At 43.0% G+C, this 13,255-nt stretch overlaps 1 protein-coding gene across 5 annotated transcripts in view; it reads left to right on the top strand.

Moving 5' to 3' along the window:
• The window catches only part of LOC109902687 (SUN domain-containing ossification factor), a 110,528-nt gene that overhangs the window by 54,771 nt on the left and 42,502 nt on the right, over nt 1-13,255 (top strand). For 4 of the 5 annotated variants that reach the window (XM_031785915.1, XM_020499268.2, XM_031785916.1 and 1 more), the window contains exons 6-14: nt 142-271; nt 1,678-1,802; nt 1,909-1,976; nt 2,279-2,386; nt 2,471-2,576; nt 5,164-5,184; nt 5,484-5,539; nt 7,949-8,040; nt 9,527-9,592. In XM_031785915.1, the coding sequence (XP_031641775.1) occupies nt 142-271; nt 1,678-1,802; nt 1,909-1,976; nt 2,279-2,386; nt 2,471-2,576; nt 5,164-5,184; nt 5,484-5,539; nt 7,949-8,040; nt 9,527-9,592 (772 nt within the window). The remainder of the gene's footprint in view (nt 1-141; nt 272-1,677; nt 1,803-1,908; nt 1,977-2,278; nt 2,387-2,470; nt 2,577-5,163; nt 5,185-5,483; nt 5,540-7,948; nt 8,041-9,526; nt 9,593-13,255) is intronic. The other variant, XM_031785914.1, reaches the window with a different exon arrangement.

A 13,255-nucleotide genomic window follows, 5' to 3' on the forward strand; every position in this document is an offset into this window, starting at 1 on the left:
TACAGCTCACTGGACGTGTCTGTATGACGTGTCTGTATGACGTGTCTGTATGACGTGTCTGTATGACGTGTCTGTATGACGTGTCTGTATGACGTGTCTGTATGACGTGTCTGTATGACGTGTGTCTCTATACCTGTCAAGGCAGTGGATCAGGCAGTGGATGCCAGTGATGCCAGCGCTATTGAGACGGACCCCTCAGTGCCCAGTAAGGAGGACATCCCAACCTTCGACGAGTGGAAGAAACAAGTAATGGAGGTGGAGAAAGAGAAGAGTAAGAAACACACAGGGACACAGTTCCCATCATTAATATCATGTTCAGGAGAGGCTCAGTGACCATGAAGAAGGCATGATGGTCGCAACAGTCATTTTTCAGAGACCTCACAAATGTCTTTCCTCCTTTCAACTCACTCGATCTCTTTCTCTCTTCCCTCCATCTTCCTCCTTCCCTCTATTCTTTCTCTCTATCCCTCATAGTTTCTCCCCTCTTGCCTTTCATTCTTGAATCTCTTCCCTCTGAATGAGGGCAGTATGGGTACTGGACCATGTGTGTGTGTGTTGTCAACCTCTCACCCTCCTCTTCTGAGGCAGCACTCTTTCTCCACCGTCATGAATGGCCCGGTCTACTGGAGCAGAAGGACACAGACCAACAGACATGCATGAGTTCACACACACTCTCAAACTGCACGCCACATGCACTGCACACACACACACACACACACACACACACAAACACACACACACACACACACACACACACACACAAAAATACTTCCAGATTGCGTACAGTACCCTCACACTCTTAGATCATAGACAGCGTGGCAGGGTCAGTTAACCCATTGTGTTATTATCCGCTGAGCTAGAAACTGGACCTTGTGTAGATCTCCTGTCCTCAGCGTCACCATCACAGACCAGACAGACACATTTATAAACAGATGGCGTGACGGTGGTAATTGTGTACTACGTCATCCATTTCATATGTTTTTATTTTTTTGTAATTTGTACACTATGTTATGGATTTGGAAGTGTTTAAGGTCCCGGACTGCATCTTTCTCACACACACACGTTTTGTTCTATCCTCGTGGGGACCTAAAATCCTATTTTCCCTAACCTAACTCCTAAACCTCTAACCACTAACCCCTTAAAGGCTCTGCATGGTCAATCTGACTTCTGACGAGGCCTTACAGCATTTACTGCCATGCAGCCTCCACAGACGTCAGGGTTTCATCCTTATTGCGCTGAACAGAGCTGTTGTCAAGGAAGTGCGTTTGTGTTTATACAAGATATAGCATCCCCACCTGCCGTCAACCAATCATGTCAATGTGGAGTTTTACGGAGCCCTCCACATAGTTAAAACATTTGAGAGGAGCACAGCAATGCGGTACGGAGCTTGATTTGGCCTCTGCATGCCTCCAGAAGCTCGGCAATTGCGTCACACATATGAAGTTTCCGACCACATTTTTGGATCGAGCATAAATAGGGTTTTACCCTAACCCTAATAGTAACCCTAAACTTAACCCCGAAGCTTAAAATAGCCTTTGTTGACATGGGAAATTTCCCCACGGGAGAATTTTCCTTTTTTTTACTATCCTTGTGGGGACTTTTGGGGGATTTTAGGTCCCCTCAAGGATAGAAGAACCAACCCACACACACACCTCTTAACCCCCCTGTCTTCTTCAGCTCTGTCCCTCCATACCTCTTCAAGTGGAAGCCCCCCTGTGAAGAAGGTACAGAAGAACTTTAAAAACAACTATGCTTCTGTGGAGTGTGGCGCTAAGATACTGTCAGCTAACACAGAGGCCAAGGTAACACACAAGTCTTTATGTTCTTAGAACCGTAAGAATCCGTCCATTGACTCATTATGTGTCTCATATTTGCCATTTTGTTCTCTCTATCCTCTCTGGTTTCCAGAGTACATCTGCTATCCTCATGGAGAATATGGACCTGTACATGCTGAACCCCTGCAGCATCAAGATCTGGTGAGTCACACACACATTCGAGGGGCGTGTCTATACTTGCTGATGCAGGAGACATTCCACCTCTCTCTCCTGGTCCTGGCTGCTCTCTGTGGAGCTGCAGCGTGACAATGGGTTACTCAGTGTTCTGCTTTGCTGTTTCCTCCAGAAACACACACGCACACATTGTCCCCTCAGCACGTGTGACCCCAACTGCCAACCATCTGCCCAGGCAGAGGTCAAGGGGAGAGCAGGCAGCTAGAAATGATCTCACATTACCATTCCTCATCTACCTCTATATTCCTCTTCCCCTTTTCTCTCTCTAGGTTTGTGATAGAGCTGTGTGAGCCCATCCAGGTGAAACAGTTGGACATCGCTAACTTTGAACTCTTCTCCTCCACACCTAAAGACTTCCTGGTCTCCATCAGCGACAGGTACATGCACACCCTTCCTGTTTCTCTCAGGACACACACACACGCCCCTCTGACCACCCCTCTCGTTCTCTTGCTCTCTCTCAGGTATCCCACCAACAAGTGGTTGAAGTTGGGAACGTTCCACGCCCGTGACGAGCGCACTGTCCAGAGCTTCCCATTGGATGAACAGCTCTACGCCAAATACATCAAGGTACATACTTACACAGTCACACCTACACACACACACACACACACACACACTGCAAACACCCATACACAGACAAACTGCAGACACACACACCATTTGAATTCTATGTTCTAAGCCCAGGTAAATTCCTCATCACTTCACAATAGGTTTCCTATGTCATCAACATGAGACTGGCTCCCTACTGAAACCTCACATCATATATGTGATTGTGAGGGTGAAAATGTGGAAGGAAATATTCTGAGGGTGTTGATGTATTTCAGCTACCTTTCCTCCCTACTTCTATGTAATAAATACAGTAAAGAAGTATTGGAAAGTGCCTACTATATTGTAGTCTTTCAACTCTGCTCCTCCTCGCCATCTTCTCTTATCTAACGCTTTAAGTGTTATTGCATTTATTTATTTAATTCTGTGTGTAGTTTAAAATAATATTTTGGGGGAGATTTGTTTGTGTTGTTGGGTTAATATGAATATGCCACTGTTACCAAATGATGAATTGTAATTTCACAAACTACTGTGTGAATAGGTCCAAAGTTGATTTAGTTTCAAGAAGAACTGAAGCTGATATCAACCTGATATGTGTCTGTCTAGGTTGTGTGTGTCTGTCTAGGTTGTGTGTGTCTGTCTAGGTTGTCTGTGTGTCTGTCTAGGTTGTCTGTGTGTCTGTCTAGGTTGTCTGTGTGTCTGTCTAGGTTGTCTGTGTGTCTGTCTAGGTTGTCAGTGTGTCTGTCTAGGTTGTCTGTGTGTCTGTCTAGGTTGTCTGTGTGTGTGTCTAGGTTGTCTGTGTGTCTGTCTAGGTTGTCTGTGTGTGTGTGGCTACCTCTTCCCTACTCCTCTAAAGTAACTGCTATGAATACTTACAGTGCATTCTGAAACTATTCGGAACCCTTTACTTTTTCCACATTTTGTTATGTTACAGCCTTATTCTAAAATTGATTAAATACAAATAAATCCTCAGCAATCTATACATTATACCCCATAATGACAAAGCGAAAACAGGTTTTTAGACATGTTTGCAAATTTATTACAAATAAAAAACATACCTTATTTACATAACTATTCAGACTCAAAATTGAGCGCAGATGAAATCCTGTTTCCATTGATCATCCTTGAGATGTTTCTACAACTTGATTGGAGTCCACCTGTAGTAAATTCAATTGATTGGCCATGATTTAGAAAGGCACACACCTGTCTATATAAGATCCCACAGTTGACGGTACATGTCAGAGCAAAAACCAAGCCATGAGGTCGAAGGACCCTAAGGTCCCTAAGTGGCCCCCATCATTCTTAAATGGATGATGTTTGGAACCACCAAGACTATTCCAAGAGCTGGCCGTCCGGCCAAACTGTGCAATCGAGGGAGAAGGGCCTTGGTCAGGGAGGTGACTAAGAACCCGATGGTCACTCTGACAGAGCTCTAGAGTTTCCCTGTGGAGATGGGAGAACCTTCCAGAAGGACAACCATCACTGCAGCACTCCACCAATCAGGCCTTTATGGTGTGGCCAGACGGAACCACTCTAAAGTAAAAACCACATAACAGCCCGCTTAGAGTTTGCCAAAAGGCACCTACAGACTGTCAGAAACAAGATTCTCTGGTCTGATGAAACAAAGACTAAACTCTTTGGTCTGAATGCCAAGTGTCACGTCTGGAGGAAACCTGGCACCATCACTATGATGAAGTTTGGTGGTGGCAGTATCATGCTGTGGGGATGTTTTTCAGCGGTTGGGACTGGCAGGCTAGTCAGGATCGAGGCAAAGATGAAGGGTGCAAAGTACAGAGAGATCCTTCATGAAAACCTGCTCCAGAGTGCTCAGGACCTCAGACTGGGGTGAAGATTCACCTTCCAACAGGACAATGACCCACATAGCCAAGACAATGCAGAAGAGGCTTCGAGACAAGTCTCTGAATGTCCTTGAGTGGCCCAGTCAGAGCCCAGACTTGAACCCAATCTAACATCTCTGAAGAGAACTGAAAATAGCTGTGCAGCAACGCTCCCCATCCAACCTGACAGAGCTTGAGAGGATCTGCAGAGAATAATGGGAGGATCTCCCAAATACAGGTATACCAAGATTGTAGCGTCATACCTAAGACTCAAGGCTGTAATTTCTGCCAAAGGTGCTTCAACAAAGTACTGAGTAAAGTGTCTGAATACTACCTGTTTTTTTATTTTAATAAATTCCCAAATTTCTATAAATGTGTTTTTCTTTGTCATTATGGGGTATTCTGGGAAGATTGAGGGGGGAAAACAATTTAATCCATTATAGAATAAGGCTGTAATGTAACAAAATGTGGGAAAAGTCTAGGGGTCTGACAACTTTCCGAATGCACTGTATAATACATTTCCCTTTTAATGCTATTTGTACCTTATTTTGCTTCGTATACCTTACCCTGTCCTTTATTGCTTTATCCTTGTAGTCTCTTGTAGAGCAAGCATTCAGTCAACACTGTTATGTTGTCAGGAAATCATTTTACGAAAATGCCAAAAAAAGGACCAGTTGCTTGACTTGCTTGTGGCATGAATCAGCCTTTTCCTGATTTCTCTCCTTTTCCCCTCTCTCTCTCTCTCTCTCTGTCTCGACCTCTTGCATCAGATGTTCATCAAGTACATAAAGGTTAGCATTCTTCTCTTTTAGAGGTTGTAAATATGCAATGATGCGTTCTATAATGTACCATAATGGGGAGCTTTGGTGGCAGTGCACAGATACTGTAATGCATGACCAAAACCAACTAAAACAAAACACACATTAATAAAAACATATCGTCAGCTTGGCAAGTTCTACGACATCACCTTTGATTTGATTTAGTATAGACGTTATTGGATGACTAGAATGTTAGTGTTGCTGGGTGGTTTAATTAACCTGGTGTGAGTGTTTTACCAGTGGTTTAACCCTTCCTCTCCCCTTCCCTCCAGGTGGAGCTCATCTCCCACTTTGGATCAGAACACTTCTGTCCCCTCAGCCTCATCAGGTTAGAGATGTATAGAGGGAGGGAAGGAAGGAGTGGTAGAGAGACTGTCATTTCACTTTTTACAGATGCAGTGCTATGAAAAAGTATTTGCCCCCTTCTCTATTTTTGCATGTCTTTGATCAGATCTTCAACTGAAACCTAATATTAGATAAAGGGAACCTGAGGTTACAAATAACCCCCCAAAAAGTATGCTTATATTATTTATTTAATTAACAGTTATCCAGCACCCAATTACCCTGTGGGAAAATGATTTGCCTCCTTAAACTCTAACTGGTTGTGCCACATAGCTACAAAGACTGCAACCAAATGCTTCCTGTAGTTGTTGATCAGTCTACCATTGCTTGGAGGGAGTTTGGCCCAATCTTGCATGCAGAACTGCTTTAACTCAGTGACATTTGTGGGTTTTCACGCATGAACTGCATTCTCCTGTAGAATTCTCTGATACAGAGCAGAATTCATGGTTCCATCTATCAACCGGTCTCGGACTGGGGTTCCGCTAGCGGAATATTCACTTACCTTTGATCTCCATCAGAATGCACTCCCAGGAATCGCAGTTCCACAGTAAATGCTTATTTTGTTCGATAATGTCCATCATTTATGTCCAATAGCTTCTTTTGTTAGGGCATTTGGTAAACAAATCCAAATGTGTGATCTGGTCCATTCGGACGAAACGTTCAAAAAGTTATATTACAGATCGAAGATTCTATACTTAGTTTGACAAGTTTCTATCTTTAGGATGATTTTATCATAAATGTTCAATAATGTTCCAACCGGAGAATTCCATTGTCTGTTGAAAAGCAATGAAACGACAGCTACCTCTCAAGTGAAAGCGCGTGACTGAGAATGAGGCTGTAGGCAGACCACTGATTCAAAGAGCTCCCATCCGGTCCCACATCACATGAGAAGCCTTAAACAACATTCTAAAGACGGTTGACATCTAGTGGAAGCCTTGGGAAGTACAAAATAACCCATATCCCACTGTGTATTCGATAGGGGTGAGTTCAAAAACTACAAACCTCAGATTTCCCACTTCCTGTTTGGATTTTTTCTCAGGTTTTTGCCTGCCATATGAGTTCTGTTATACTCCCAGATGTCATTCAAACAGTTTTAGAAACTTCAGAGTGTTTTCTATCCAATACTAATAATAATATGCATATATTAGCATCTGGGACAGAGTAGGAGGCAGTTCACTCTGGGCACGCTATTCATCCAAAAGTGAAAATGCTGCCCCCTATCCCAAAGAAGCTAAGGCAAGTCATCCAGGTCCTGAGGCAGCAAAGCATCACACTACCACCATGTTTGATAGTTGGTATGAGGCTCTTACTGTGGAATGCAGTGATTGGTTTTCACCAGGCATAATGGGACCCATGTAGTCCAAAAAGCACCTGGGTGATCATCCAGACTCTGGATGATCCATAACGTACTATGGACAGATGAGTCAAGCATGGTGTTGGTAGTAATGTTTGACGATGCTTTGTTGCAACAGGACCTAGACGACTTGCCTTATTAGAAGGAACCATGAATTCTAATCTGTATCAGAGAATTCTACAGGAGAATGTCAGGCCATCCGTCTGTGAGCTGAAGCTGAAACGCAGCTATGTCATGCAGCAAGACAATGATCTAAAACACACAATCAAGTCTACATGGGAATGGCCTAGGCAAAGTCCAGACCTAGTCCCGATTTTGACATGTTGTGGCAGGACTTCAAACAAGCAGTTCATTGTTAAAAAAAACACATGTTGCTGTTACAGCAGCTCTTTATGGAAGAGTGGGCCAGAATTCCTCCACAGCGACGTGAGAGATTGATCAACAACTACAGGAAGTGTTTGATTGGAGTCAATGTAGCCAAAGGTGGCACAACCAGTTAGTGTAAGGGGGCAATTACTTTTTCACACCAGGGCATTGGGTGTTGCTTAACATTGTTTAAGAAATGAATTAAATAAGTATGTAGTTATTGTTATTTGTTCATTCAGGTTCCCTTGATCTAATATTAGGTTTTGATTGAAGATCTGAAAACAAAAGAAAAACACCCTTTTCTGTCCCCTTTTAACTGGAACTAAGTTCACATCCACTTAACTGCTGCTACTCTGTAGATAAACTACATGTTAAGGTGTACATTCTCTCAGTCGATAAGGTTAAAGGGTTGATGTATATATGAATGTGCAGTTACAGTACAGATATGTCCCTGATGTTGAACCTCTCACTCAAACCCACATCCCCTCAGGGCTGGTGTTTGAGTTAGAGAATACTATAGGGAACAGTGTACTCTCAGCAACATGTCAACCCACCTGTCAGTTTTCTGACAAATTTCATGTTAGCCTAAGCATAATTCCTCTCTTTCAGCTGTATATGATAAATGTAACCAGATGTTAGTTTGTGTGTGTGTTCTATAACAGTGTGTGTTTACAGGGTGTTTGGTACCAGTATGGTGGAGGAATATGAAGAGATTGCAGATTCTCAGTACCCCTCAGAGAGGCTGGAGTACCTTGATGAGGATTATGGTGAGATGGTACACTGTGTTTGATAATCGGTTATGAAAGAGATTGTGTTCTCAATAAAGTACCTGATTAGGTGCATCAAAGCAGGGACCGAGAGACTGAAAAACAGCTTCGATCTCAAGGCCATCAACTGTTAGACAGCAATCACTAACACAGAGAGGCTGCTGCCTACATACAGACTTGAAATCATTGGCTACTTTAATACATGGATCACTAGTCACTTTAATCGTGTTTATATATCTTGGATCACCCATGTACACTACAGTTCAAAAGTTTGGGGTCACTTAGAAATGTCCTTGTTTTTGAAAGAAACGCACATTTTTTGGGTCCATTGAAATAGTGTAGACTTTGTTAATTTTGTAAATGACTATTGTAGCTGGAAACGGCTGATTTTTAATGGAATATCTACATAGGCGTACAGAGGCCCATTATCGGCAACCATCACTCCTGTGTTCCAATGGCACGTTGTGTTAGCTAATCCAAGTTGATCCCTTTAAAAGGCTAATTGATCATTAGAAAACCCTTTTGCAGTTGTTAGCACAGCTGAAAACTGTTGTTCTGATTGAAGAAGCAATCAAATTGGCCTGTAGACTAGTTGAGTATCTGGAGCATCAACATTTGTGGGTTTGATTACAGGCTCAAAATGGCCAGAAACAAATAACTTTCTTCTGAAACTCGTCAGTCTTTTCTTGTTGCGAGAAATTGCCAAGAAACTGAAAATCTTGTACAACGCTGTGTACTACTCACTTCACAGAACAGCGCAAACTGGCTCTACCAGAATATAAAGGATTGGGAGGCCCCGGTGCACAACTGAGCAGGAGGACAAGTACATTAGTGTGTCTAGTTTGAGAAACTGACACCTCACAAGTCCTCAACTGGCAGCTTCATTAAATAGTACCCGCAAAACACCAGCCTCAACGTCAACAGTGAAGAGGCAAATAATGGATACTGGCCTTCTAGGCAGAGTTTCAAAGAAAAAGCCATATCTCAGACTGGCCAATAAAAAGAAAAGATTAAGATGGACAAAAGAACACAGACACTGGACAGAGGAACTCTGCCTAGAAGGCCAGCATCCCGGAGTCGCCTATTCACTGTTGACGTGGAGACTGTATTTCTGATCAATTTGATGTTATTTTAATGGACAAAAAATGTGCTTTTCTTTCAAAAGCAGGGACATTTCTAAGTGACCCCAAACGTTTGAAAGGTAGTGTATATACTGCATTTTATACCATCTATTGCATTTTGCCTATGCTCCTCTGTCATTGCTCATGCATATATGTATATGTGTATATATTCTTAATCCATTCCTTTACTTGGATTTGTGTGTATTAGGTAGTTATTGGAAATTGTTAGATATTCCTGCACTGTCGGAACTAGAAGCACAAGCATTTCACTACACTTGCAATAACATCTGCCTACCATGTGTATGTGACCAATAACATTTTATTTGATTTAAATAATCTTTAGATTTTTTTCCCCTTACCTACAGACTACCCTCCTGGGTACCTCCACTCTGAGGACAAGGGGTCCAAAAATCTGCTGGGCTCTGCCACAAGTACGTACGTACACACAGACACACAATCACGTCAGATTGTTTTGAGCCTACAGTGCCTGAAAGGTTTTCACACCCCTTGACCTTTTCCACATTTTGTTGTTACAGCCTGAATTGAAAAGGGATTACGCTGAGATTAGTTTATCACTGGCCTATACACAAATACCCCATCATGTGAAAGTGGAATTATGTTTTTTTGAGATTAATTCAAAACTGAAATAAAAGTATTCAACCTCTTCAAACCTAAATAAGTTCAGGAGTAAAAATGTGTTTAACAAGTCATGTAATAAATTGCATGGACTCTGTGTGCAGTAATAGTGTTTAACGTGATGTTTGATTGACTACCTCATCTCTACCCCACACATACAATAATCTGTAAGGTCCTTCAGTTGAGCAGTGAATTTCAAACACAGAATGGAGCTAAGCACAGGCAAATTCCTAGAGGAAAACCTGGTTCAGTCTGCTTTCTACACTGGGAGATGACTTCACCTTTCATCAGGGCAATAACCTAAAACACAAGGCCACATCTACACTGGAGTCGCTTACCAAGAAGATAGAGAATGTTCGTGAGCAGCCGAGTTACAGTTTTGACTTAAATCTACTTGAAAATCTATGGCAAGACCTGAAAATGGTTGACTGGGAATGCTCAACAAACAATATGACAGAGCTTGAAGAATTTTGAAAATAATAATGGGCAAATGTTGCACAGTCCAGGTGTGGAAAGCTCTTCGAGACTTACCCAGAAAGACTCACAGCTGTCATCGCCACCACGAAGTATTGACTCGGGTGTGTGAATACTTACAGTGCCTTGCGAAAGTATTCGGCCCCCTTGAACTTTGCGACCTTTTGCCACATTTCAGGCTTCAAACATAAAGATATAAAACTGTATTTTTTTGTGAAGAATCAACAACAAGTGGGACACAATCATGAAGTGGAACGACATTTATTGGATATTTCAAACTTTTTTAACATATCAAAAACTGAAAAATTGGGCATGCAAAATTATTCAGCCCCTTTACTTTCAGTGCAGCAAACTCTCTCCAGAAGTTCAGTGAGGATCTCTGAATGATCCAATGTTGACCTAAATGACTAATGATGATAAATACAATCCACCTGTGTGTAATCAAGTCTCCGTATAAATGCACCTGCACTGTGATAGTCTCAGAGGTCCGTTAAAAGCGCAGAGAGCATCATGAAGAACAAGGAACACACCAGGCAGGTCCGAGATACTGTTGTGAAGAAGTTTAAAGCCGGATTTGGATACAAAAAGATTTCCCAAGCTTTAAACATCCCAAGGAGCACTGTGCAAGCGATAATATTGAAATGGAAGGAGTATCAGACCACTGCAAATCTACCAAGACCTGGCCGTCCCTCTAAACTTTCAGCTCATACAAGGAGAAGACTGATCAGAGATGCAGCCAAGAGGCCCATGATCACTCTGGATGAACTGCAGAGATCTACAGCTGAGGTGGGAGACTCTGTCCATAGGACAACAATCAGTCGTATATTGCACAAATCTGGCCTTTATGGAAGAGTGGCAAGAAGAAAAACATTTCTTAAAGATATCCATAAAAAGTGTTGTTTAATGTTTGCCACAAGCCACCTGGGAGACACACCAAACATGTGGAAGAAGGTGCTCTGGTCAGATGAAACCAAAATTGAACTTTTTGGCAACAATGCAAAACGTTATGTTTGGCGTAAAAGCAACACAGCGCATCACCCTGAACACAACATCCCCACTGTCAAACATGGTGGTGGCAGCATCATGGTTTGGGCCTGCTTTTCTTCAGCAGGGACAGGGAAGATGGTTAAAATTGATGGGAAGATGGATGGAGCCAAATACAGGACCATTCTGGAAGAAAACCTGATGGAGTCTGCAAAAGACCTGAGACTGGGACGGAGATTTGTCTTCCAAACAAGACAATGATCCTAAACATAAAGCAAAATCTACAATGGAATGGTTAAAAAATAAACATATCCAGGTGTTAGAATGGCCAAGTCAAAGTCCAGACCTGAATCCAATCGAGAATCTGTGGAAAGAACTGAAAACTGCTGTTCACAAATGCTCTCCATCCAACCTCACTGAGCTCGAGCTGTTTTGCAAGGAGGAATGGGAAAAAATGTCAGTCTCTCGATGTGCAAAACTGATAGAGACATACCCCAAGCGACTTACAGCTGTAATCGCAGCAAAAGGTGACGCTACAAAGTATTAACCTAAGGGGGCTGATTAATTTTGCACGCCCAATTTTTCAGTTTTTGATTTGTTAAAAAAGTTTGAAATATCCAATAAATGTCGTTCCATTTCATGATTGTGTCCCACTTGTTGATTCTTCACAAAAAAATACAGTTTTATATCTTTATGTTTGAAGCCTGAAATGTGGCAAAAGGTCGCAAAGTTCAAGGGGGCAGAATACTTTCGCAAGGCACTGTATGTCATTTAGGTATTTCTGTATTTGCTCAAATTTCAAAAAATATTTATTCACTTTGTCGTTATGGGTTATTGTGTGTAGATGGGTAAGAAAGAATCCATTTTGAATTCAGGCTGTAACACAATGTGGAATAAGTCAAGGGATATGAATCATTTCTGAAGGAACTGTAGATTCACATGGCACATGATTGCATTAACATGGGTAACTTGATATCCTGGCTGAGCGTCAGTTCTCTATTGTATCTAATCACATCATATAATTGATCTCCAGAATTGGCTCTAAACAGGTTGTGTTTCTTGGAGAAGGGAGAGACTAGAAGCTGCTTTCCTTGAATACATGAAGTCCTGAATGTTCCATCAGTTGCTGTATTCCCACTCACACACACATTCACACACACACAGAGCAGATTAGCGACTGACGTATATAACTCTGCTACACACACTGGAGCTCCTGTTTCTCCCTGCCTCTATGGGGGAGGGACTGGTACTGCAATGAGGCTCTAATCAGATTGGCTAAGACCCCCCACACACACACACGTTCAACATTGAGAAAACAGACTGACCCATTCCTACACGACCCCCACACCAACTCGGTGAGAGAAAACAAGCAGAGACTGGCAGGGTCTTCTGTAGCCAAGCAGAGACTGGCAGGGTCTTCTGTAGCCAAGCAGAGACTGGCAGGGTCTTCTGTAGCCAAGCAGAGACTGGCAGGGTCTTCTGTAGCCAAGCAGAGACTGGCAGGGTCTTCTGTAGCCAAGCAGAGACTGGCAGGGTCTTCTGTAGCCAAGCAGAGACTGGCAGGGTCTTCTGTAGCCAAGCAGAGACTGGCAGGGTCTTCTGTAGCCAAGGTCTTCTGTAGCCAAGCAGAGACTGGCAGGGTCTTCTGTAGCCAAGCAGAGACTGGCAGGGTCTTCTGTAGCCAAGCAGAGACTGGCAGGGTCTTCTGTAGCCAAGCAGAGACTGGCAGGGTCTTCTGTAGCCAAGCAGAGACTGGCAGGGTCTTCTGTAGCCAAGCAGAGACTGGCAGGGTCTTCTGTAGCCAAGCAGAGACTGGCAGGGTCTTCTGTAGCCAAGCAGAGACTGGCAGGGTCTTCTGTAGCCAAGCAGAGACTGGCAGGGTCTTCTGTAGCCAAGCAGAGACTGGCAGGGTCTTCTGTAGCCAAGCAGAGACTGGCAGGGTCTTCTGTAGCCAAGCAGAGACTGGCAGGGTCTTCTGTAGCCAAGCAGAGACTGGCAGG

The sequence above is a fragment of the Oncorhynchus kisutch genome, linkage group LG13 (assembly GCF_002021735.2).
Source record: "Oncorhynchus kisutch isolate 150728-3 linkage group LG13, Okis_V2, whole genome shotgun sequence".
In the NCBI taxonomy this organism is placed as follows: domain Eukaryota; kingdom Metazoa; phylum Chordata; class Actinopteri; order Salmoniformes; family Salmonidae; genus Oncorhynchus; species Oncorhynchus kisutch.